The sequence below is a fragment of the Coregonus clupeaformis genome, chromosome 10, assembly GCF_020615455.1.
Source record: "Coregonus clupeaformis isolate EN_2021a chromosome 10, ASM2061545v1, whole genome shotgun sequence".
NCBI classification, from domain to species: Eukaryota; Metazoa; Chordata; class Actinopteri; order Salmoniformes; family Salmonidae; genus Coregonus; species Coregonus clupeaformis.
In genome coordinates, this window is record NC_059201.1 from 8,082,453 (window position 1) to 8,108,597 (window position 26,145).

General features: G+C 43.4%; 1 protein-coding gene across 1 annotated transcript in view; it reads left to right on the forward strand.

Annotated features, from left to right (window-relative positions):
* Positions 1-13,305, forward strand: part of LOC121574919 (immunoglobulin-like and fibronectin type III domain-containing protein 1) — a 31,585-nt gene extending 18,280 nt beyond the window's left edge. Inside the window, exons 19-31 of the mRNA XM_041887607.1 lie at positions 2,730-2,871; positions 3,521-3,639; positions 3,926-4,067; positions 4,175-4,468; positions 4,657-4,959; positions 8,346-8,522; positions 8,708-8,836; positions 9,048-9,356; positions 9,502-9,584; positions 9,722-9,914; positions 10,092-10,388; positions 10,559-10,885; positions 12,780-13,305. Coding sequence (XP_041743541.1) covers positions 2,730-2,871; positions 3,521-3,639; positions 3,926-4,067; positions 4,175-4,468; positions 4,657-4,959; positions 8,346-8,522; positions 8,708-8,836; positions 9,048-9,356; positions 9,502-9,584; positions 9,722-9,914; positions 10,092-10,388; positions 10,559-10,885; positions 12,780-12,784 — 2,520 coding nt within the window. The 3' untranslated portion in view covers positions 12,785-13,305. The remainder of the gene's footprint in view (positions 1-2,729; positions 2,872-3,520; positions 3,640-3,925; positions 4,068-4,174; positions 4,469-4,656; positions 4,960-8,345; positions 8,523-8,707; positions 8,837-9,047; positions 9,357-9,501; positions 9,585-9,721; positions 9,915-10,091; positions 10,389-10,558; positions 10,886-12,779) is intronic.
* The last annotated feature ends 12,840 nt before the right edge of the window (positions 13,306-26,145 follow it).

The following is a 26,145-nucleotide window of genomic DNA, read 5'->3' on the forward strand; positions in this document are numbered from 1 at the left end:
AGGTCCTGAGTGCTCCGGAGCAGGTTTTCATCAAGGATCTCTCTGTACTTTGCTCCGTTCATCTTTGCCTCAATCCTGACTAGTCTCCCAGTCCCTGCCGCTGAAAAACATCCACACAGCATGATGCTGCCACCACCATGCTTCACCATAGGGATGGTGCCAGGTTTCCTCCAGACGTGACGCTTGGCATTGCAGCCAAATATTTCAATCTTGGTTTCATCAGACCAGAGAATCTTGTTTCTCATGGTCTAAGAGTTTTTAGGTGCCTTTTGGCAAACTCCAAGCTGGCTGTCATGTGCCTTTTACTGAGGAGTGGCTTCCGTCTGGCCACTCTACCATAAAGGTCTGATTGGTAGAGTGCTGCAGAGATGGTTGTCCTTCTGGAAGGTTCTCCCATCTGCACAGAGGAAGTCTAGAGCTCTGTCAGAGTGACCATCGGGTTGTTGGTCACCTCCTTGACCAAGTCCATTCTCCCCCGATTGCTCAGTTTAGTCGGGCGGCCAGCTCTAGGAAGAGTCTTGGTGGTTCCAAACTTCTTCAATTTAAGAATGATGGAGGCCACTGTGTTCTTGGGGACTTTCAATGCTGCAGAATTGTTTTGTACCATTCCCCAGAACTGTGCCTTGACACAATTCTGTCTCTGAGCTCTACGGACAATTCCTTCGACCTCATGGCTTGGTTTTTGCTCTGACATGCACTGTCAACTGTGGGACATTATATAGGCTGGTGTGTGCCTTTCCAAATCATGTCCAATCAATTGAATTTACCACAGGTGGACTCCAATCAAGTTGTAGAAAGATCTCAAGGATGATCAATGGAAACAGCATGCACCTGAGCTCAATTTCGAGACTCATAGCAAAGGGTCTGAATGCTTATGTAAATAAGTATTAGTTTTTTATATTTTATAAATTTGCAACAATTTCTAAAAACAGGTTTATGCTTTGTCATTATGGGGTATTGTGTGTAGATTGCTGGGTTTTTTATTTATTTAATACATTTTTGAATAAGGCTGTAACGTAACAAAATATGGAAAAAGTAAAGGGTTCTGAATACTTCCCGAAGGCTCTGTATATAGACAATGGTTTTTGCCAGATGGCGGGGTGATCAACATTCAATGAGTTTAAGTGAAATCATGATAGGATAAACACAATTACACTGAACAAATATATAAACGCAACATGTAAAGTGTTGGTCCCATGTTTCATGAGATGAAATAAAAGATCACAGGAATGTTCCATATGCACAAAGAGCTTATTTCTCTCAAATGTTGTGCACACAAATTAGTTTACATCCCTGTTAGTGAGCATTTCTCCTTTGCCAAGATAATACATCCACCTGACAGGTCTAGAATATCAAGAAGCAGATTAAACAGCATGATCATTAAACAGGTGCTCCTTGTGCTGGGGAAAATAAAAGGCCACTCTAAAATGTGTCGTTTTGTCACACAACACAATGCCACAGATGTCTCAAGTTTTGAGGGAGCGTGCAATTGGCATGCTGACTGCAGGAATGTCCACCAGAGCCATTGCCAGAGAATTGAATGTTAATTTTTCTACCATAAGCCGCCTCCAATGTCATTTTAGAGAATTTGGTTTACGTCCAACCGGCCTCACAATCGCAGACCACATTTAACCACGCCAGCCCAGGACCTCCACATCCGGCTTCTTCACCTGCGGGATCATCTGAGACCGGCCACCCGGTCAACAGGTTTGCACAACCGAAGAATTCCTGCACAAACTGTCAGAAATCGTCTCAGGGAAGCTCATCTGCGTGCTCGTCATCCTCACCAGGGTCTTGCGCTGACTGCAGTTTGGCGTCGTACCCGTCTTCAGTGGGCAAATGCTAACCTTCGATGGCCACTGTCATGCTGGAGAAGTGTGCTCTTCACTGATGAATCTCGGTTTCAAATGTACCGGGCAGATGACAGTTTGCTGATGTCAACATTTTGAACAGAGTGCCCCATGGTGGCAGTGGGGTTATTGTATGGGCAGGCATAAGCTACAGACAATGGATACAATTGCATTTTGTCAGTGGCAATTTGAATGCACAGAGATACCATGACGAGATCCTGAGGCCCATTGTTGTGCCATTCATCCGTCGCCATCAGCTCATGTTTCAGCATGATAATGCACGGCCCCATGTCGCAAGGATCTGTACACAATTCCTGGAAACTGAAAATGTCCCAGTTCATCCATGGCCTGCATACTCACCAGACATGTCACCCATTGAGAATGTTTGGGATGCTCTGGATCGACGTGTATGACAGAATGTTCCAGTTCCCGACAATATCCAGCAATTTAGCACAGCCATTGAAGAGGAGTGAGACAACATTCCACAGGCCACAATCAACAGCCTGATCAGCTCTATGTAAAGGAGATGTGTCGCGCTGCATGAGGCAAATGGTGGTCACCAGATATTGACTGGTTTTCTGATCCACTCCCCTACCTTTTTTTCTTCCAAGTTATCTGAGGGCAACAGATGCATATCTGTTTTCCCAGTCATGTGAAATCCATAGATTAGGGCCTAATTTATTTATTTCAGTTGACTGATTTTCGTTATATGAACTGTAACTCATTAAAATCTTTGAAATTGTTGCGTTTTATATTTTTCTTCAGTGTAATTCAGTCATGGAAGTGAAAAGTAACCATTAGGAAAGATTGTATGACAGATGAATGACAAACAAGATTCTCTTTTCAGTCTGCTATTTCAATCTCTCTTTCTGTGATCAGATAACTCCTGATGACAGTGTGAAAATCATCACAGATGGAGCCTGTCACAAGCTGGTCATTGATTGCTGTCGAAAAGATCACGCAGGAGTCTATCGCTTTGAGGTGGATGGTCGTATATCAGAGGCTACGCTCACTGTTCAGCGTAAGTGACATAGACTGTTATATCAACCTGTCTGTTTCCAATAGGTGGAAAATGACACTGCCTTGTCATTACCTCTTATGACATTTGTTATGTCTGTTTTATGACGCTGTTATGTTTCTGTCCATTTCATAGCAAAATTCACTTATAATTCACTTATCCCCCCACGCCAACCCTGTGACAATTGCTGTTATGGATAACAATTCATCACCTAACTTGGTATGTAACATTTGAAGTAAAATATTGTTGTTCTGTCATTTATAAGACACAGTAAATATATATTCTATAACTTTCTCATCCATAGTCATTATGATAATGTTGTACAACATTTAAAAAACATCCGTTTGTGCACTGTCTAACTGTAAAAGGAATTTCCAGGTGAACAACAGAGAAGAGCAGATATAGCCCATCATAAATCCATCTGGTCTAATAGAAGTTACAACAGGGAGACACCTCCAGCACAGAAGCAGAGAAAGTGTCTAACTAGCCTTCTCTGAGAAGGCCCTTACATCCTAAATCAGCAGACAACTGCTCTGTAAACACCAGCCCGAGAGGCTTGTCAGGAAGTCCAAACAAAAGGCAGTGACTATATATACACACACAGTATTTGTGCGTCACAATTTTGGCTGTCTTTACTTATTTATAGATCCAGCTGTTCAATTCATTTTGGGAGTGGCTGATGTCCAAGTTAAAATCTGTGAACCAGCAGAGCTGTCCTGCAAACTGAGCAGTCCAAACTGTGAGGGGGTGTGGTATAAAGACGGATTTCAGGTGAGTGCAGTATTCTTCAATCCAGGAGACCCACGGGCTGTGAAGGCTTTTGCTCCAGCCCGATGATACTTGATTCAGAACAATAGCTTGATGATTAGTTAATTAATTGAATCAGGTGTATTAATGTTGGACTAGGAAATCCTCCACCTCATGATGGGATCAATAAAACCTTTTACAGTCATCAAAGTGAAAAAGTACCCATTAGCAAATATTCTGTTATAGCTGATTGAGAAACAAGATTCTATTTTCCCCTATTAGATTTAATCTATTCTCTTTCTGTAATCAGGTACTTCCTGATGACAAGGTGAAAATCATCAAAGAAGGAGCCTGTCACAAGCTGGTCATTGATAACTGTAAAAAAGACGATGCAGGAGTCTATTGCTTTGAGGTGGATGGTCGTATATCAGAGGGATCACTCATTGTGCAGAGTAAGAATGGACAGTTACATTATGTGGATTACATCCAGGGTTATGAAAAGCTTCAGTAAGGCTGTTGTTCCTTTGATTAGAGCACTTTATTTTCTTTCATATTTAAGACCCACCAACATTCAACGTGGATTCCCTGAGAGAATTCTCTAAGCCGGTCATTGTGAGAGCAGGTGAAACGGCTGAGTGGAAATTGGCCTTTTCGGGTGGTGACCCAATGAAGATCACGTGGATCAAGGAGGATGAGGAACTCCTGGAAGGCCTCAATGTCAAGATAGAACAGACTGACATAAAAGCTGGCTTGTGTCTTACCAATTGTCAAAGGAAGAACTGTGGAGAGGTCAAAATAAAAATAAAAAATGACTATGGTACATTGGAAGCCACATCCAGACTGATTGTTCTTGGTGAGTTAGGAAGCAGGAAATGAAATTAGATTCCTGGCAAGTCTCTGGCAAGTCCGATGCGGAAAGATGTAACAAAATGCCTCAAAGATAATGATCACATACTTTTTGTTGAAGTGTTTTGTGGAATATCACTAACATCTCATTCTGTTGTTAGGCCACGTTTTCATTTTCATAGTTTCTCCCAACAGACAAACCCAGTCCGCCACAAAGACCTGTGGAAATTGTGGAAAGTTCTCTAACCGCCATTGAATTCAAATGGAAACCCCCAAAGGATGATGGTGGTTGTCCAGTCACACGCTACATTTTGGAGCGCCAGCAAGTGGGGGGAAGCAAAACATGGACAAATGTAGGGGAGCTTCCAAATGACCCCCTTAAATACAGGGATACGAATGTAAAGCCAGGGAAAAGATACTGTTACCACATCAGAGCCAAGAATGAGGAGGGAGTCAGTGATATGTTGGAGACAGAGGACATCCAGGCTGGCATATTGTGTAAGTATTGTTAACAATCCATATATTTTTTAGGACAGATCTCTCAATCATTTAAGTTATCAAGAGAGACAGGGATGCCCTTAGTCTACAGTAGTTATTTATTTTCTTTAGCCACAGAACCCCTAGCATCAATAATTACAACTCATGGCTCAATCCAGGGCACAGACATTGGTGGAGATCAAAATGTGATATCATTGTATGCAGGTTACATTTTACTTTATTTATCTGAACCAGAACATTTTCTGTCAATTATTTTACTATTGTTGGACACATATAATGCTGTATCGGGATTCAAAGTGAATTGTGAATCATGATTTCTCAAGCTTAGAAGGTACATTTAAGTGGAAATGGACAAAGACACATATGAAATACCTGGGTGTACTGATACCATGCAATCTGAAGGAGGCCTATAAACTCAATTACTCTCCTTTAATAGATAGGATTTGAATCTGATGTTCAGAGATGGAGATCTCTCCCTATATCTGTGTTAGGTAGGGTCAACATAATCAAAATGAATATATTACCAACTTTGATGTATTTATTCCAGGCCCTACCAGTTTCAATTCCATCCAACTAAAATAAATGGCCTGCTTTCCAACTTTATTTGGAATGGAAATACCTCACTGTTTTCCACTTCCCCTATAAAGCTGGAGGTCTGGGACAACCTCATATGAAGACGTATTACTGGGCTGCACAACTGTGTTCACTTAAACAAATGGACAGCAGACTATCCTTGTGCATGGAGGAGTATCAAAGCCATAAATATTATACCTTATCATCTAAAATATATTTACTACTTCGGGTCCAAGGCGTTGAAGAAAAAACAGACAATCCAATGATTCTCAATTCCATTCGTGTTTGGGAAAATGTACATAAATTCATAAAATAGGGAAAATAACTATATCACCAGGCACCCCTATTTGGAATAACCTCACCTTACCTCCAGTGTTTAATGACAACACATTTAAGTCCTGGTTCCAAAGTGGCATAATTAATTTTGAACATGTGTACTATGACGGATCTCTACTGTCATTCAATCTATTACAAGAAAGATTTGGATTATCCAAGGCCGATTATCCAAAGTTCTTACAACTCAGAAATCATATTCAATCGCTTCAACAGAATCTGGATGAACTTAAGGAATTTAGCATAGACAAAAATAATGAAAGAAGCTGCTACGCCAAATAAGTTGATTGCCAAGTTATATCAAGGTTTGATTGAAACCCTACCTGATGGTTCAGAACCTAAAAGGAAAAAATGTGAATCAGATCTTTAGGAAGAAATTGAGGAGAACCATTGGTCACAGATATGTGAAAATGTTCATACCTGCTCCTACAACCTAAGACATAAACTACTGCAATTAAAGATAATCATAGGACTTACTACACTCCTGCCAGAATGCATGTATTGTACCCAGAAATGTCACATCTCTGTTGGAGATGCAAAACACACAAAGAAACCCTATTACATATGCTGTGGTCCTGTGATAAACTGACACCATTTTGGGATACTGCATGTGCTATCATTTCATTATGTCTAGGAATTTATATCCATCCATCTGCGATTATGTCTGTTGGGAAATGTAAATATTGGTGATCAATATCAGAGAAAGTTGTGTAATCCATGTCTAATTGCTGCAAAAAAATGTATAGAGCGAAATCACACAGTTATTCGGAAAAAGACTTTCACACAAGGCAAAATATTACATTCCTCGAAGCGAGCATAAAAGGCATTTTAACTCATTCGTGAGTTCTACATCGCTGGGCAGGTCATGGCTGGGTTTCCATTATCGTCTGCAAGCCCTGCCACATACGACACGTATTGTAGCTAGTGTAATGGGATTCCACCTTACTCCTATATTGTCCTTTTGCATGTTTGATGTCACATCGGAGGTCGTAGAGGGATTTCTTGTATGTGTGCAAGTCTGTGTCCCGTTCATTGTAAGTGGTAACTCTACCCAGCACGGATGTTGCCTGTAATCCATGGATAATGGATATGTTCTTATAGTCACTGTGGGGACTGTTGTGATAAACTCTTTAATGGTATCGGATGAATCCCAGAATATATCCCAGTCTGTACTAGCAAAACAGTCTTGTAACCTTGCGTCTGCTTCGTCCGACCACTTCCGTATTGAGTGCATCACTGGTACTTCCTGTTTGAGCTTTTGTTTGTAAACAGGAAGCAGGAAAATTGAGTCATGATCAGATTTGCCGAAGGGAGGACCTTATATGAGTTTATATGGGTAGAATAAAAGTGGTCTAGAGTTTTATCACCCCTAGTGGCGCAGGAGATGTGTTGGTAGAAGTGAGGAAGGGCGGTTTTACATCTCCCCGCGTTAAAGTCTCCACCCACCAGAAATTGTGCCTCTGGGTGAGCGGTTTCTTGTTTGTCTATTGCCCCATACAGTTTGTTGAGTGTCAGAGTGGTGTTAGCCTGTGAAGGAATGTAGATAGACGTGATAATTACGGATGAGAATTCTCTTGGTAGATAAAAGGGTCTGCAGCTTACCATGAGGTATTCTATATCAGGTGAGCAACAGTTTGAGATTTCCTTCACACTTGAAGCAGCACACCAGTTGTTACTTATGAAAATACACACACCGCCTCCTTTCATTTTCCCTGAAGCCGCCGTCCAATCCTGCCGCTGCGTGGGGAATCCACCGAGTACTACGTACATATCGTCATCTTCCGTTTCAGTATAATATTGCAGGTTTTCAAGTCTCTATGATAGGAAACTCTTGAACGAAGCCCATTCATCTTATTCTCGAGTGACTGGACATTTGCCAATAGGACGGAAGGGAGCACCGTTCGGTTTACTCTTCGCCTCAATTTCACCAGGACTCCACCTCGTCTCCCGCGTTGAAGTCGTATTTGAAGTCGAAATCAAAGTTAGTAACTGTCGATTTGATGTCCAGAAGTGCTTGGTGGTCACGTGATAATAGTATGAACTTTCTGTTAATAAAATAAATTAAAAAGAGAAACACGATAAAAGTCACTAAATAGCAAAGTTGGGTTGGAACTCGTAAGATGTTGCCCTTCTCCATCGATGCCATCTCGATACCATACCCCGTTCAAAGGCACTTCAATATTTTGTCTTGCCCATTCACCCTCTGACACAATCCATGTGTCAATTGTGTCAATGCTTACAAATCCTTCTTTAACCTGTCTCATTCCCTTCATCTACACTGACTGAAGTAGATTTAACAAGTGACATCAATAAAGGATCATAGTTTTCACCTGGATTCACCTGGTCAGTCTATGTCATGGAAAGAGCAGGTGTTCCTAATGAAAATTCAAGTGTCATTTCTAGGAAGAATTCTCCACTGTGATTAGATTTGGCACTATATGCATGGCAATGGACAGTAGAATAACAAGTTGTTCTCTCAGGTTACCCAGGACCCCCTTCTGCACCCAAAGTAGTCAGTGCCTTCAAGGACTGCATCAACCTGGCTTGGTCTCCCCCCGTCAACACTGGAGGAACTGAAATTTGGGGTTACAATGTTGAGAGACGCAAGAAGGGAAGCAACTTTTGGAGCCCTGTGAACCTAGACGGGCCTATCAAAGGTGTGGCCTCCTCATAGGCACAATGAAATATATCTGCAAATGTGTTCATTTACCTCAAAGTGTACAACAAGTACACAAAAATATACCTTGCGAACCGAGACTCATCACACTTTAGTTTTAAGTGCAAAACTTTGTAAGTATGCTCTGGCATAATGATACTCTGAACTGTTTTTATTTTCTCTCAGACACAACTTTTGCAGTGAAAGATGTTATTGAAGGAGCAGCTTATGAATTTCGAGTGTCAGCTATGAACATCTCTGGTGTCGGCGAGCCCAGTCCTCCCTCTGTTATAGTCATTGCCAGAGATCCCAAGAGTAAGTCATGGTCATCAAAACCATTTATGTTTTTGAAATATTAGAACTATTAGTTCCACCGATAGCCTGGCGGAACCAGCCTGATCATGAGTTCACCCTGAATAGAATAGTGAACGCAATGATCAGGCTGGTTCCAACGTATGTTTATTTCCCACCAATATACCATGTCAACTCAAATAATAACTACTGTATCACATTGCTGTAATTCCAGAACCCCCTGGTAAGGTCATAGACCTAAAGCTAACAGACTCCAGTTACGTCACGTTTTCTCTGGCTTGGACTAAGCCAAAAGAGGTGGAAGGGGTGGAGGATGAGGCCAAAGGCTACTTTGTAGAGATCAGACCAAATGAGAGCCCAGAGTGGGCTCGCTGTAACATCAACCCGATCATTCCCACCTCCTTCAATGTGATTGGCCTGAAGGCAATGGGAATGTACTGGGTGAGAGTGATCGCTACAAATGATGGAGGCGAGGGCGAGCCCCAAGGCTTTGATAATTACATCATTGCCATGCCTCCTCCTGGTAAGGAATAGCAACTAATTTAAATCACTATTGTGATGTTCAACAGTGAATATCGTATATGCATCGATTGTATCCCTGAAATGTAATTTGATAATCAATAAAAAAAATTATCTGACCGATACTTGAATTTTCTTTACCCTGCAAGTGAGGCCACGATTTACAGGAAAAACAAAGAGCTTCATGGTTGTGAGAAAGGGGAATACTATACGTTTCAACATCAACTTTGAGGTAAAGTGACGCAAATGCAGCTTTCGGCCAACAAAATAGACTGTAAAAAGATGAAAACTTTCATTGTAATGACTACTGTAGTATCCTGCTTGTGTCACCAAGTGTTCTGTGTTTACATGGTTTCACATTGTCCACAGGCCTCTCCTTTGCCAGATATCTATTGGTTGAAGGACAGCGTCCCTGTGTCCAAACGTGTCACCATCACCAACTCTGACAGAGGTTCACAGCTTCTGATCCCCACGTCAGAGCGCTCTGATACGGGCATCTTTACCATCATTGTCAAGAACATGGTCGGTCAGGAGACCTTTAGTGTCGAGATCAGAGTCACAGGTAAATGTTAATCACTATGCCTATGAGGTTTTTAAAATAATTTCAACAATAATTTTATGGCATCGGTAGATGAGAAATAGAATCGTAAGTGAAGTTTTTAATGCCAGTATTAATGCAGTTACTGGAGGTAAGTTCAGCTTTCAATCAGATGACCATGTCTTTCTGACCTGGTTCCAGATGATCCCAAGCCTCCCGGCCCAGTGGAGTTGGAACAGAATGTTCCTGGAACAGTGACTGTGACCTGGACTCCCTCCCCAGATGAGAAGAAGGATGACAGGCTGCACTACATTGTGTCCAAACGTGACTCTGTCAAGCGCACCTGGAGGATGGTCGCTGACCGCCTCTTCAACCATAAGTTCACAGTTATCAACATTCTACCCGGCAGAGAGTATAACTTCAGGGTGTTTGCTAAGAATGACATGGGCCTCTCAGAGCCTGCTGTGTCCCCTACATGGGGAACCACAAGGAGAAAAGGTTTGTGGCGACAGCAACTAGCCTCACATTTGTTGAATGAAAGATCATTGAACCGTAAACATTTTTGCACAGAACACATCACAGAGAATACTGAAAGTTTGAAATGTTGCCTGTATACAAAACATTATTAGTTGCGAGCTAATCTTTCTCTCTTTTCTCCTGTAACTCAGATAAGTTCATACTGGACATGCCAGACATAAAGGGCTTGGACCTCCAGTGTCCACCATCGTTTTTACTCCCATTGAAAATCCGCACCGCTCCACCAGGCTACGAGTGTTACATGAGCTGTGCTGTAAGAGGGGATCCAAAACCTCATATCACATGGTACCACAACAATGTCAGCCTCAACACCAACACCAACTACCTTATCACCAACGTGTGTGGGGTCTGCACAATGCTCATATTGAAGATCGGACCCAAAGACAGTGGCGAGTACAGTGTCATCGCAGACAGTCCCTTGGGCAGGGCAGCGTGTTCCACCAAGCTTACAGTCAGAGGTAGCATCTCACAGTCACATCATAATAAAATGAATTTTTTCATTACATGAACAATCTGTAATTATTTTTAAACAGCAGGTCTGAGGTGGAGGGTCTTTGTAACTATATTGTGAATTAATTGGCTCATAGACAAAGTTGTTTTTTTAAGGCTTGTTTTCATTTTGATTGTTTAGTGAATTTTGTCCTGTGGCCACAGGACATAATGAAGTAACATATCTTGACCTTTGAGGGGGTCTTTGATCTAAGTACCTCAGTTCTACAGTGCCTTCGGAAAGTATTCAGACCCCTAGACTTTTTCCACATTTTGTTACGTTACAGGCTTATTCTAAAATTGATTACATCATTTCCCTCCCCCCCTCATCAATCTTCACACAATACCACATAATGAAAAAGCAAAAATAGATTTTTAGAAATGTTTGCAAATGTATTACAAATAAAAAACTGAAAGATCACATTTTTCAAGTATTCAGACCCTTTACTCAGTACTTTGTTGAAGCATCTTTGGCAGTGATTACAGCATCGAGTCTTCTTGGGTATGACGCTACAAGCTTGGCACACCTGTATTTGGGGAGTTTCTCCCATTCTTCTCTGCAGATCCTCTCAAGCTCTGTCAGGTTGGATGGGGAGCATCACTGCACAGCTATTTTCAGGTCTCTCCAGAGATGTTTGATCGGGTTCAAGTCCGGGCTCTGGCTGGTTCACTCAAGGACATTCAGAGACTTGTCCCGAAGCCACTCCTGCATTGTCTTGGCTGTGTGATTAGTGTTGTTGTCGTGTTGGAAGGTGAACCGTCGCCCCAGTCCTGAGTGATCTGGAGCAGGTTTTCTTCAAGGATCTCTCTGTACTTTGCTCCATTCATCTTTGCTTCGATCCTGACTAGTCTCCCAGTCCCTGTCGCTGAGAAACATCCCCACAGCTTGATGCTGCCAACCCCATGCTTCACCGTAGGGATGGTGCCAGGTTTCCTCCAGACGTGACGTTTGGCATTCAGGCCAGAGAATCTTGTTACTCATGGTCTGAGAGTCTTTAGGTGCCTTTTGGCAAACTCCAAGCGGGCTGTCATGTGCCTTTTACTAAGGAGTGGCTTCCGTCTGGCCACTCTACCATAAAGGCCTGATTGGTGTAGTGCTGCAGAGATGGTTGTCCTTCTGGAAGTTTCTCCCATCTCCATAGAGGAACTCTAGAGCTCTGTCAGAGTGACCATCTGGCCCTTCTACCGCGATTGCTCAGTTTGGCCGGGCGGCCAGCTCTAGGGAGAGTCTTGGTGGTTCCAAACTTCTTCCATTTAAGAATGATGGAGGCCCCTGTGTTCTTGGGGACCTTCAATGCTGCAGAATTTTTGGTACCCTTCCACAGATCTGTGCCTCGACACAATGCTGTCTCGGAGTTCTACGGACAATTCCTTCGACCTCATGGATTGGCTTCTTGCTCTGACATGCACTGTCAACTGTGGGACCTTATATAGACAGGTGTGTGCCTTTCCAAATCATGTCCAATTAATTGAATGTACCACAGGTGGACTCCAATCAAGTTGTAGAAACATCTCAAGGATGATCAATGTAAACAGGATGCACCTGAGCTCAATTTCGTGTCTCATAACAAAGGGTCTGAACACTTATGTAAATAAGGTATTTTTGCTAAAATTTCTAAAAAACTGTTTTCGCTTCGTCATTATCTGGTATTGTGTGTAGACCGCGTTAGGAAGAGGGTGGAAAAAGTAGATCCTATGTAATTAAAGTCTGGGCACCCCTGCTGTAACGCAACAAAATGTGGAAAAAGTCAAGGGGTCTGAATACTTTCCGAAGGCACTGTATATCATGGTAGTGATACTGTGTGATACTTTCACATTCTGTGTAGTAGTATATTAATACTGTACCATTGGTTTGTTTTCCAGAGTGAAGAGTTCAGCCAGATGATTGATTGGCAGCTGCTGGCAACAGAAACTTATGTATTGACTTATCATATATTCTTCAAATAGGCTAGGTGTTGCATGTGTGGAGGCCCATATGGCCCTTTTCTTTAGTCAAAATGTTACACACTATTGGTTTTCTATGTGCTTACATGCAATGTGTCCTTCTATTTATTCCAGTTGTTAAAATATTGCAAAGCATTAAATGCACATGACAAGACAAACACATATCACTAACTTTTGTGAAAGCACCTATATAAATAAGTAAAGTGAAGAGACAAATCTACATAGGCGACATATCTTGCATTTGGAAATGAGTTTAGCCTATTCATTGCATGAATATGGGGATTCCATATAATATTGGTAAATAAGAGTGATATGTGTAATTGTGTCTTTCATTTCACTAAACAGATGTATCAATGTGTTCATATTTGAATCAAATGATATTTAAGTAAGTTACATTTGTCATTTAGCAGATCCTCTTACCCAGAGTGACTTACAGGATAAATTAAGGTAAAGTGCCTTGCTCAAGGGCACCTCAACAGTTTATTCACCTAGTCAGCTCGGGGATTCAAACCAGCGACCTTTTGCTTACTGGCCCAACACTCCTAACTGCTAGGCTACCTGCTGCCTTTTAGGCCCCTTTTCAGTATACGACACACTGACGTGCGCAAATCTTGGAGGCAGTAAGAAAGCTATCGCCATCTGCGCCCAATCAACATAGCCTAGATTTAAGTTTTTATTACTTTTAAACAAAATTACTTTTTGGGTTCTGTTAATTATGTTTTGATTATTTCTTGAACAGTCACTAAGATTATATTTGGTTGTGATCTTTGCAAAATAACTATTTTGGATTCAGCAGTTGTTAACTAGAATGCTAACGCTCATTGACAAAGGCTGTAGAAAAAGCTAGCCAAAGAGATATTTTACTGGTTGAAGTTGAAGTGTTTTTTAAGTATAATGCAGTTGATTTGCAATGATGACGCAAACATTATATTAAGCAAGGCATTCATACGAGCCTTAAAATCCTATTATTATCCAAAAGTGGTGTGAAATGCACTCATAAGCAGCATGTAAATGGAGGCTTTTTGTGCTGGCGTTCTGAGAACTCTGCCGTGTTCTGCCACCAACTTGCGCGCATCGCCCTCGTGTGGCAATGTTTGTAAACACAGAAAGGGGTCTATAAATGTAAGGCTTATTGTCACATGCACATCCACCACCATTCATCCACCAGTGTCGGTTAACTACCAGACAGATGTTGTGCCAATGCGCCAGAATCTTGCCAGCTGCGCGAATTGAACCTTTGCAATCGGTTTATCATAATACAATATAGCACAATATAACACATTTACATAACCCCATCGCTACTGACATGGTGTCTTCCAATACGCCCATTCACATGAATGCGCAATTCGGAACAGGCACTGCAAAGCCAGCCCGATTGCCGTAGCTCTGTCCTTACTCCAGTACACCCGGAAGCTACAGAGGCAGAGAGCAGAACAGAAACAAACAAACAGAGCGCTCATCCAAAACATTGATAAGCACAATAAACGTCACTTAAATTAAACATGAAAGCTTGTCTATGTATTCCTTATACCATACCAAACTTTTACTGAAGGGAGGTAAGAATAATGTGTGTAATGTATGAACTGAGATCACTAAATTAACAGTGGCAACCCGTCATTCAGGGCAGGTGCACCTGTTTTGAGACCCAATTGTTTAGGCTAAAACTATCTTGGCCTGTTTTGCATGTTTTTTTTGCATGAATACGTGTCACATATCAGTTTGCAAACAATGTAAAAAATATATATATATTAATTGAGTTAATAAAGCCCCATACAAACATGGTCTCTTTTTTTCTTTTTTTCTTTCTTGAGTAAGGCAGCTCCAAAATGCAGGTGTTTCAGCCTAGCTCAGTGCTTTCTGTGGTGGTCGGGCAGAAAATACGGAGTGTAGGGGTTGGTAATGTTCTCCAGTTGCGCCTTGATTGGCTCAGTGTTCTGTCACTCACGGGGACACTACATCACCGCAAAATCTACAGGGATAACTTGAAGATTCAAGTCCCTTGGGTGCTGTCATGGTGCCCATCCAAGACGGCTCAAGGTCATTGGCCACAGATAAAATGACGTCAAATCACGTTATATCTACCGTAGCTTTGATTGGACTGATCATGTCAACATCATACTTTCAATATCTTAGCTAGAAAGCTAGCAGTCATTTTTTAAAAAACATTTTTTAGTCATTTAGCAGACACTCTTATCCAGAGCGACTTACATGAGCAATTAGGGTTAAGTGCCTTGCTTAAGGGCACATCGACAGATTTTTCACCTAGTCGGCTCGGGGATTAGAACCTGCGACCTTTTGGTTACTGGCACAACACTCTTACCCACTAAGCTACCTGCCGGCCCTCATAATGAGTCAAGTCGACAATCTACTGTTGTCATATGAAGAGAAATTATAGATAAAACGTATCGGTGCTCAAAAGGCCATTGGACATAAACATTACACAACAAGTTGGAAATCGCAAATTCAACAATGAGTGGTTTGGAAGGAATCGGTGGCTAACTGCAAGCATTGCAAAGCAATCACTAGCCTGCCATTCAGTGGAGTGGGTGTGTGTGTGGTCCAAGTCTGGGTTTAAGGGTCTCTTTTCCAAGCTTAAAAGGAGAAACATTCAACATTGGCCATGCTGCCAGCATAATTTCTGCCGCATTCAAAACAACTGGAAACTCGGAACTGGGAAATCTCAGACTTCAGTGAGTTCAAGACAACTGGGAACTTGTAAAAAAAATGAGCACTGACTGGGAAAATATGTTTTCAATGGTCATCCAAGTCAGGAACTCGGGCCTCTTTCTAGAGCTCCGACCTGAAGATCACTGACGTCCTGATTCAACCTTGTTTGTTTTTTTTCAAGTACCCAGTTGTCTTGATAGCGCCATAAATCCAGAGAATGCCAGACTTTGATGACAAAATTTGCCCATGAAGGACCGCTGAACCACCTTCCTGTTCAAGTGAGCACAACAAGGTAAGTCCAGAAATGTATTGTCTGCTGCTGCATAAATTATGTAATATGCCAGGGAGGTATGTATACTGTAGCTAAGAAAGTAATACTAAGTGTATGTTGTGTAGTAAGCTGTTAGTAGCCCATGTGCCTCACCCTAATAATTTGGTCCCTTTTCCCCTTATAATTTAGCCTACTGTTCTGACTTGCACTGTTTTAGAGAAATGTCATCGTTGAATATTGTAAGAGCTTTTCATTCTGTTTACATGCCCCCTTTATTTATCCTACGGTTCTGACTTGGTGTACTGGGAGAATACTGTAAGAACGGCCCATGTTCTGAATTCTGCCGCAAGAGTGTGCAAAGCTGCCATCAAGGCAAAAGGTGGCTATTTGAGGAATCTCAAATATAAAATATATTTTGATTTGTTTAACACTTTTTTGGTTACTACATGATTCCATATGTGTTATTTAATAGTTTTGATGTCTTCACTATTATTCTACAATGTAAAAATAAAGAAAAACACTTGAATGAGTAGGTGTGTCCAAACCTTTGACTGGTAGTGTATATGTTTGCCCCACCAAGATTTACACGCTCAATTCGCCACTGGTGTAATGTATGAACTGAGATCACTAAGTTAACTTGCGTGTCGACCCACATTGCTAACGTAGTTGAAAACGTGGGAGATGAGTGTGTGTGTGTGTGGGGGTGTGGGGGTGTGTTAGCTTACCAAATGCTGCCCGTCACACAGTGATTGGACTACAATTGGTTTGAAGTGTGTGCACCCAGGTGGAATTGGCATCCAAAACGACTTGTCAAAGCTAAAAAGTGATATCATTACTGTTAGTAGCCAAATTCCTTTAGACATATATTTTAAGATTCCTTATTGGAATAATGAAAAATCATTGCAGTATTCTGTGGTAACTCAAAGCCATGCTTCCTCAGTGACTATTTGAGAGATCTAGTTAGTGAGTTGCAAAGGGGTTTGTCATTAAATGGAAACTGTTCTCCATAATTGTCACCTCAGTTACCTGTGATGCTCCAGTCCGACATTGTGTCTTGCCCCGAATGACTACCTACAGCCTACTAGTATCATTTGTGGAGCACGTTAGTCACTTGTATGGTCCCCAGTATGTGGTTTACAACATTCATGGCCTAACCCATGTTTGTGAGGATGTCAAGTTACATGGAAACCTGGACTTAAAAGCATTGAACGTAATGAAAATGTACAGAAGTATGTCAAGTTACCATGTGAAGGCAAAGTTGTTACTGTTCTTCTCCTTCACACGAGCAGGTGAAATAGATAGACGTCACACAAGGTAGAGCATTGTAGCATTAAGATGATCTTTAACACATAATTGTTTTTATTTATTCCTCAAAGCTATTTACAAAGTTATTGAATTTATGAAGCGAAGTGAAAATGGATATGTGGAGTCGGCGCCTGGAGTGTTGGTGATGGATGGTGTCTGCACGTGTGTCACACCCTGGCTCTGGGACTCATTATGTTGAGCCAGGGTGTGTTCATTTCTATGTGTGTATTTCTATGTTATTGTTCATTCTAGTTTGTTGTATTCTATGTTTGCCTGAGTGACTCCCAATCAGAGGCAACGAGTGTCAGCTGTTGGCTGGTTGTCTCTGATTGGGAGCCATATTTAAACTGTATGTTTTCCCTTTGTGGTTGTGGGTTTTTGTTCCGTGTTCGGTCATTGATACCGTGGACGTCACGAGTCGTTTCTTGTTTTGTTTCGTGCTTTAACTAATTAAAGTCATGTTTGTTCATCACGCTGCGCCTTGGTCTACTCCTTACCCTGACGATCGTGACAGAAAAACCCACCAAAACTGGACCAAGCAGCGTGTCCAGGAGCCATCGCCAGGGGAATCGCTTGCAGATCTCCGTGGCAACCTCGACTGGGTCCAGCCTTGTAAAGAGCAGAGTGGATGGACTTGGGAACAGTGGAGGAGGAGTCTCGACTGGGTCAAGCCTAATGAAGAGCAGAATGGCTGGAATTGGGGGCAGAAGAGCGAGAGTTGGGCGAGAACGATAGAGGCCTGGCCCACGGGGAGGAGAGACCCCCAGAATTTTTTTAGGGGGGGGCTCACGACGTCGGGGCAGCAGGAGGCCGCGATAGAGCGGTCCAGCGGGTTGGCAGAGGAGGCCGCCAGGTTACGGGGGCCACTGGTCGAAGAGGGGATGGAAGGTGGAGAGGCACGGCGAGAGGTACTGGGGTGTGTTACCAGTCCGGTCCGGCCCGTTCCAGATCCCGGTGTAGGGCCAGTGGTGTGTGTCCCCAGTACGGTCCGGGTCTGTTCCTGCTCCCCGCACCAAGTCAGTGGTGCGCTTCGTCAGCCCGGCTCGGCCCGTTCCTGCTCCCCGCACCAAGTCAGTGGTGCGCCCGTCAGCCCGGCTCGGCCCGTTTCCTGCTCCCCGCACCAAGTCAGTGGTGCGCCCGTCAGCCCGGCTCGGCCCGTTCCTGCTCCCCGCACCAAGTCAGTGGTGTGCTTCGTCAGCCCAGTCCGGCCTGTCCCTGCTCCACGCACCAAGCCTACGGTGTGCGTCGTCAGCCTGGTAAGGCCCGTTCCTCCTCCACGCACCAAGCCAGTGGTGTGCTTCGTCAGCCCAGTCCGGCCTGTCCCTGCTCCACGCACCAAGCCTACGGTGTGCGTCGTCAGCCTGGTAAGGCCCGTTCCTCCTCCACGCACCAAGCCAGGGGTGCGCGTCGTCAGCCTGGTAAGGCCCGTTCCTCCTCCACGCACCAAGCCAGGGGTGCGCGTCGTCAGTCCAGCACAACCCGTGCCTGGGTCACCGGTGCCTGGTAAGGTCCCGGTCAACTGCTCCACTACGGCGCTGAAGCTATCCGCTCCACCAGTGTGCAGTCCAGCTCCGGTCAGCAGGGCCAGACCGGACCAGGGGTACTTTGGGGGTGTAGAGAAGGAGTGGGGGTCAAGGCCGGAGCCAGAACCGCCGCCGAGGAGGTATGCCCGCCCAGCCCTCCCCTGGTTTGTTTAGTTGAGGCGCGGTCGCAGTCCGCGCCTTTAGGGGGGGGTACTGTCACACCCTGGCTCTGGGACTCATTATGTTGAGCCAGGGTGTGTTCATTTCTATGTGTGTATTTCTATGTTGGTGTTCATTCTAGTTTGTTGTATTCTATGTTTGCCTGAGTGACTCCCAATCAGAGGCAACGAGTGTCAGCTGTTGGCTGGTTGTCTCTGATTGGGAGCCATATTTAAACTGTATGTTTTCCCTTTGTGGTTGTGGGTTTTTGTTCCGTGTTCGGTCATTGATACCGTGGACGTCACGAGTCGTTTCTTGTTTTGTTTCGTGCTTTAACTAATTAAAGTCATGTTTGTTCATCACGCTGCGCCTTGGTCTACTCCTTACCCTGACGATCGTGACAACGTGGCCAACCGTTAAAGGGAAGACGCTGGAATCAGCTCTGCAACTTTGAGTCACACCTGGCCAAGACTGGGTTCCATTTTAAGCTTATTGAGGTAGACCACTGTGTTAAGATTAGTGACTGCATTACTTTGGTAATGAACATCTTTCTGTCTCAGGACAAGGCTTATGTTGTCTATTGGGAGTATGAGCAGAGATCATCTTTATTTGACTACCCTATAAAGTCTTGTGAGCTTGGAATTTATGTGGTAACCAACCTCTCTCCGAATCTAAAAAGCATTGAACTTAATACAAATGTACAGAAGTATGCCAAGTGAGGGAGACAACTGAGAGGGGTGGAGAATGGTACAGTATGGAGTGAGCTACAGTGAGGGAAAAAAGTATTTGATCCCCTCAGTGGCGGCTCCTGAAAAAATTATCAGGGGGGGCAATTTTTCTGATGATTTAGGTGACCTACACACATTTTAAAAAAGATATGTCCAGCAACAACATGAAGACAGGGGCAGCATATAAGTCAATACCAGAAGCATTTATTGACTGATCTCAAAAGTGTTGGCTTACCAGGGTTGGTGGAGCCCTCAGTTTCATCTTTGCCTCGCAAAGCTAACTCAAACACTCCGCAAAACTTCACACACTGGATTAGCCGGCTGAGGATGTGGCGGTTCTTGCTAATGTCGTAGTAAATATATTTGTTATAGTGAATATGGAATATGATATGTTGAGTAAAATGTTGTGCTAAGATCTATTTAGGTCAGGAGCTGGTTATAAATTCTGTTCCTATCCAATAACAATGGACAAAAGGGTCCTATCTTGTCAGCCTTGTCAGTTTCAGTTCTCCAGTAAACTTGTGATTATCAACACTAACCTCATCGTTGTGGCGGCGGACAGCTAGCCTGTATCCCTCATCCAGTTGAGTGGGAATGTTCACTCTCCCCAAAGCAGACAATCTCAAACAGCTATCCATGTGGGTCTTTGACAGCTCATGTTTCTTAATCTTTCCTGAAAGATGGTGCATGTCCGTTACACACCAGTCGCTGTCCAAGCGATGCTGTCTGCCGTGCCGCCTTCAGGGTGAAAGAGTAAGCAGGGGGTAGCAGAAGACTGCATTAGCTACATCGCAGCCTGCTAGCCAGGTTTTTCGTTCGTACCAATTTTTGGAAAATCCTCGGGTGTAGGACTTCCCCCCTTTAGTAGAAACCTGTTGAATTATTAAATTTGGTCTGGGAGGTCCTAATTGTTTCGTTGACAATTTATCTTCATTTGTTCGCCGACAAAAAGGAACTTCTTTCAAAGACACAATCGAGTTGCACTGAAGCCTAGCCATTTTGATAGTAGTAGTGAATTGATTGATGAGGCTACCCGCTCTTTTCTTAGTTACGTTCATGGTTATGTTACGTATGACGAAAGCGCGTAAGTGCAAGCCCTCAGAAACCCATAGAGATTGTATTGAAAGCTCTGATATTTGAAAAAATAGATTTTACATGGGAGTCTATGACAGACTTCTGGGCGATTTTCAACCTGACTGAAATCGCCCCAAAAGGGGGGCATTTGAAGCACGACTTTAGCCTGATTGGACATTTAGTGGCACTGTGGCAGATCAGACGTCTAGATTACAACACTGATAACTACTGTTGCCGTGATATAATTGATTAGAAAAAAAATCCCTTCCTTTTCCCGTTTGGCAGTGCGTCGCCCATATCGCCCTATTGAACACACCGCCCCTGGATCCCCTGCTGATTTTGTACGTTTGCCCACTGACAAAGACATGATCAGTCTATAATTTTAAGGGTAGGTTTATTTGAACAGTGAGAGACAGAATAACAACAAAATAATCCAGAAAAAATGCATATCAAAAATTTTATAAATTGATTTGCATTTTAATGAGGGAAATAAGTATTTGACCCCTCTGCAAAACATGACTTAGTACTTGGTGGCAAAACCCTTGTTGGCAATCACAGAGGTCAGACGTTTCTTGTAGTTGCCCAAAAGGTTTGCACACATCTCAGGAGGGATTTTGTCCCACTCCTCTTTGCAGATCTTCTACAAGTCATTCAGGTTTCGAGCCTGATGTTTGGCAACTCAAACCTTCAGCTCCCTCCACAGATTTTCTATGGGATTAAGGTCTGGAGACTGGCTAGGCCACTTCAGGACCTTAATGTGCTTCTTCTTGAGCCACTCCTTTGTTGCCTTGGCCGTGTGTTTTGGGTCATTGTCATGCTGGAATACCCATCCATGACCCACTTCAATGGCCTGGCTGAGGGAAGGAGGTTCTCACCCAAGATTTGACGGTACATGGCCCCGTCCATTGTCCCTTTGATGCGGTGAAGTTGTCCTGTCCCCGTAGAAGAAAAACACCCCCAAAGCATAATGTTTCCACCTCCATGTTTGACAGTGGGGATGGTGTTCTTGGGGTCATAGGCAGCATTCCTTCTCCTCCAAACACGGCGAGTTGAGTTGATGGCGTAGAGCTTGATTTTGGTCTCATCTGACCACAACACTTTCACCCAGTTCTCCTCTGAATCATTCAGATGTTCATTGGCAAACTTCAGACGGGCCTGTATATGTGCTTTCTTGAGCAGGGGGACATTGCGGGCGCTGCAGGATTTCAGTTCTTCACGGCGTAGTGTGTTACCAATAGTTTTCTTGGTGACTATGGTCCCAGCTGCCTTGAGATCATTGACAAGATCTTCCTGTGTAGTTCTGGGCTGATTCCTCATGATCATTGCAACTCCACGATGTGAGATCTTGCATGGAGCCCCAGGCCGAGGGACATTGACAGGTCTTTTGTGTTTCTTCCATTTGCGAATAATCGCACCAACTGTTGTCACCTTCTCACCAAGCTGCTTGGCGATGGTCTTGTAGCCCATTCCAGCCTTGTGTAGGTCTACAATCTTGTCCCTGACATCCTTGTAGAGCTCTTTGGTCTTGGCCATGATGGAGAGTTTGGAATCTGATTGATTGATTGCTTCTGTGGACAGGTGTCTTTTATACAGGTAACAAGCAGAGATTAGGAGCACTCCCTTTAAGAGTGTGCTCCTAATCTCAGCTCGTTACCTGTATAAAAGACACCTGGGAGCCAGAAATCTTTCTGATTGAGAGGGGGTCAAATACTTATTTCCCTCATTAAAATGCAAATCAATTTATAACATTTTTGACATGCGTTTTTCTTGATTTTTTTGTTGTTATTCTGTCTCTCACTGTTCAAATAAACCTACCATTAAAATTATAGACTGACCATGTCTTTGTCAGTGGGCAAACGTCCAAAATCAGCAGGGGATCAAATACTTTTTTCCCTCACTGTATGTGCCAGCTGGTGGAGGGGGAGATGGGGAAGATGTGTTCTTCTGACGCTGAGGGTAGACACATCTTCCCTGTCTCTCCTTCCAGCAGCTCGGGAAATATACACTTACCCTGTCAACACCAGGTAGAATTGGAATTGTTCCTAGAATTGTTATTACAGTTTTTCCCAATGAACACACGTTTGCTTAAACTACATCCCAGGTACTCAAAACTCTACATCTACATTTTGCATTTAAGTCATTTAGCAGACGCTCTTATCCAGAGCGACTTACAGGAGCAATTAGGGTTAAGTGCCTTGCTCAAGAGCACATCGACAGATTTTTCACTTAGTCGGCTCGGGGATTAAAACCAGCGACCTTTCGGTTACTAGCACAACGCTCTTAACCACTAAACTACCTGCCGCCTAACTTGTACTACTTTACTGTATGTTAGATCAATTACGGAATAGATCAATCAACTGTCAAAATACAGTAAAATCATAAGTCAAGAAACAAATACTCCATTGCGAAAACATAATCAGTCATGTCTGTTGTTTTGGTCCGGCCACAGATTTTCATCAACATCACAGGCGATATTCTCCTTGGCCAGACAGTTGGGGATATATCTTCTGGCATGTCGCATCCACCCTTGACAGGACTCTGCTGGAATGTCACCACAGGCCTCCTCCATTGCCTGGAGAAGGGCCACACGTTCATAGGGTTTGCGATCATACAACTTCCATTGCCATGCCTGAAACTCCTCAATGGGTTGAGAAATGGGGAATATGGTGGGAGGTAGAGAATTGTAAACCTGGGATGGTCATGGAACCCGTTGCGGACCTGAGCAGCCTGATGGAAACTCACATTGTCCCAAATTAGAACATACATTTGCTGCTCAGGATCACCTGGCCCTCTCTGCTCTGGCTGAAAAAGGTTGTCATGTAAGGTGTTCAGGAAATGAAGGAGATGGGCAGTGTTGTATGGTCCAAGGGTGGCATGGTGGTGGAGGACCCCATTGTGCCTCATAGCTGCGCATGTGGTGACATTTCCCCCGTACCTCAATGACGGCGCGTTGACCAATGACGTTCCTTCCTCTCTTCCTCGTCTTCACTAAATTGAATCCAGCCTCCTCTATGGATATCAGTTCCTGGGGGGTGGGACTTACATCCAACTCCATGATTCTCTGAAATGACAGTAAATACTTTAATTGCTGTATAGTAAAGTTCAGTGGCAACATCAATGAGTCTCTGTTTCAAGAGTATAATACTAGTACATTACTCACTTGCACATATTCGTATTTTTTTTTTTCTTTCACTCTTTGGGAATTCCTTTCAAGTGGAACTGTAGATTTGCTTCATCCGGAGATTATGTTTCTTATGGATGCGGGCTATGGTTGATAAGCTCACTCTGATGTTATGGAAGAATTGCAGGGTTTTCAATAATCTGTTTTTGGATTTCCCGCAGTCTTATGGCATTATTTTCAACTACTATTTGCACAATGACAGCCTCCTGTTCGTCTGTAAATAGGCGCGTTCTACCACCACGTGGTGGTCGTCTTTCAGTTCTACAAAAACCAAATAGCATTCAGTACAGTAAACATTACAGTATTACAGTATACAAGATAAACATGTTACAAAGTAGTAGCTCCTAATTTCATTCATACAGTAATACATGAAACATTGACTTTGTTTCCCCTTACAGTATGTATTGGAATCTACAGTCTTTACTGTGCTTTATGTAGTACTACTGTCAAGTAGTAAAAGTAGTATATAGGTCCAATGTCTGCAGTACATACTGTACGTATTCTCATTTTGGAACATCCGGATGATGGATGCTACGGTGAAGCTGCTCAGATTGGGCTGCACTCTCTGCCCAGCCTCTCTCAAGGTCAAACCATGGTTGACCACATGGTCCACCACAGTCGCCCGAATTTCATCAGAGCTTACTCTCCTTGTTCTTGGTCTTCCTCCACCTCCAGCTCTAACTTTACCCCTCCCACTACCCCCTCCTTTACCTCTACCTTTACCTCCACCTCCACCCCCACCGCTACCTTTACCTCCACCTCCACACCCACCTCCACCCCCACCGCTACCTTTACCTCCACCTCCACCCCCACCGCTACCTTTACCTCCACCTCCACCCCCACCTCCACCCCCACCGCTACCTCTACCTCTACCTCCACCCCCCACCGCTACCTTTACCTCCACCCCCCACCTCCACCCCACCTTTACCTCCACCTCCACCCCCCACCGCTACCTTTACCTCCACCTCCACCCCCACCGCTACCTTTACCTCCACCTCCACCCCCACCGCTACCTTTACCTCCACCTCTACCCCAACCTCTACCTCTCTCTGCCAAGTTTGCTTCCATTGTTCTCCAAACACAGGAGTACTCACCTGTGGCCTTTTTATCCAAACCAAAGGTCTGATTGCAAAGTGAACATTTACGCAATTAGTGTTTGCACATGTGAATAGTGAAAGTGATGAATTGGTAATTGAGCTTAGCTTGTTGAACAGTGTTGCTTTTGATTTGCACACAATATATTTTAGTTGTGAAGGTTGTGCCAAAGGTAGAGAATGGTGTGTTGTGTTTTGCCAAATGTTTGTTATAGAGTTACAATCTGAGTGTAAAGCAAAACATGTGCCAGTAGTATTGCAGATTTGGTGTCTGGTTCTGCTAAATGAGTTACAGGTTTGGGTCAGATTTGGTGTATGGTTCTGCTAAATGAGTTACAGGTTTGGGTCAGATTTGGTGTATGGTTCTGCTAAATGAGTTACAGATTTGGGTCATTATGCCTCATGAGACAGTTTTAGTGTGTAAACAATTGGGAAAAACTGTAATAATGAATTGTTATTAGTTTAACTGATGGTGTGCTCTGTTAGAATGTGGAAATAGAATGTTCAGAATAACAGACACAGTTCAAAGTCAATGGATTAGAATTTAGAATTCTCTTCTATAATGTTTGGCTTTGAAGCCCACTGGTGTCTCCCCGCTCCTACTTACACTGGGCACACAAATAGTTTATACAATAGAACAGTGCAAAAATCTGAAATGAAATACAGAAAACAATGAATCCCATCAACACCAGTGGGCTTCCCATGGGAAGGGGAATCTGTAATTAAATGGATAGTTCACCCAAATGTCCTTACCCTGTAAGCTGTCTATGGACAAGGTATGACAGCAGTCCATGCTTTGTTTTTGTTTACCTGGCCAATGTCTTCAAATGCTCACGTTTTAGCAGTTGTGGCACAAATCCAATTCAAGTCCATGGTACTTATTTTAGAATTTTTCATGTTCCCTGTTGCAACTTGTAATAAACCAGATTTTTTGATTGACTTTATCTGCAACTGTTCTTCTCTTTTTATGTTCTCTTTCGTTTAAATACAGCATTTAATAGCAGAGTATCAATGCAATTTGGGGAGTATTTCTGGTTTAATGTAGCCCCATTTAAGGTCTGTGTGGCAGCCTGCATCTATTCCACCTCTGGACCTGGGTCCTAGGCAGGAACTCAGTCGTACGTTTGTGCATGACCTTTTTAATCTGATGGTGATGCAGTATGTATGCCAGTTTTGGGCTAGACCCTGGCGTATACTGGGCCAGAAAACACAAAGTATGTGGTCCACAGCTGCGCTGGAATAATTTCGCTATTTGGATTGGAGGGGGGCTCAGGAAACATGGC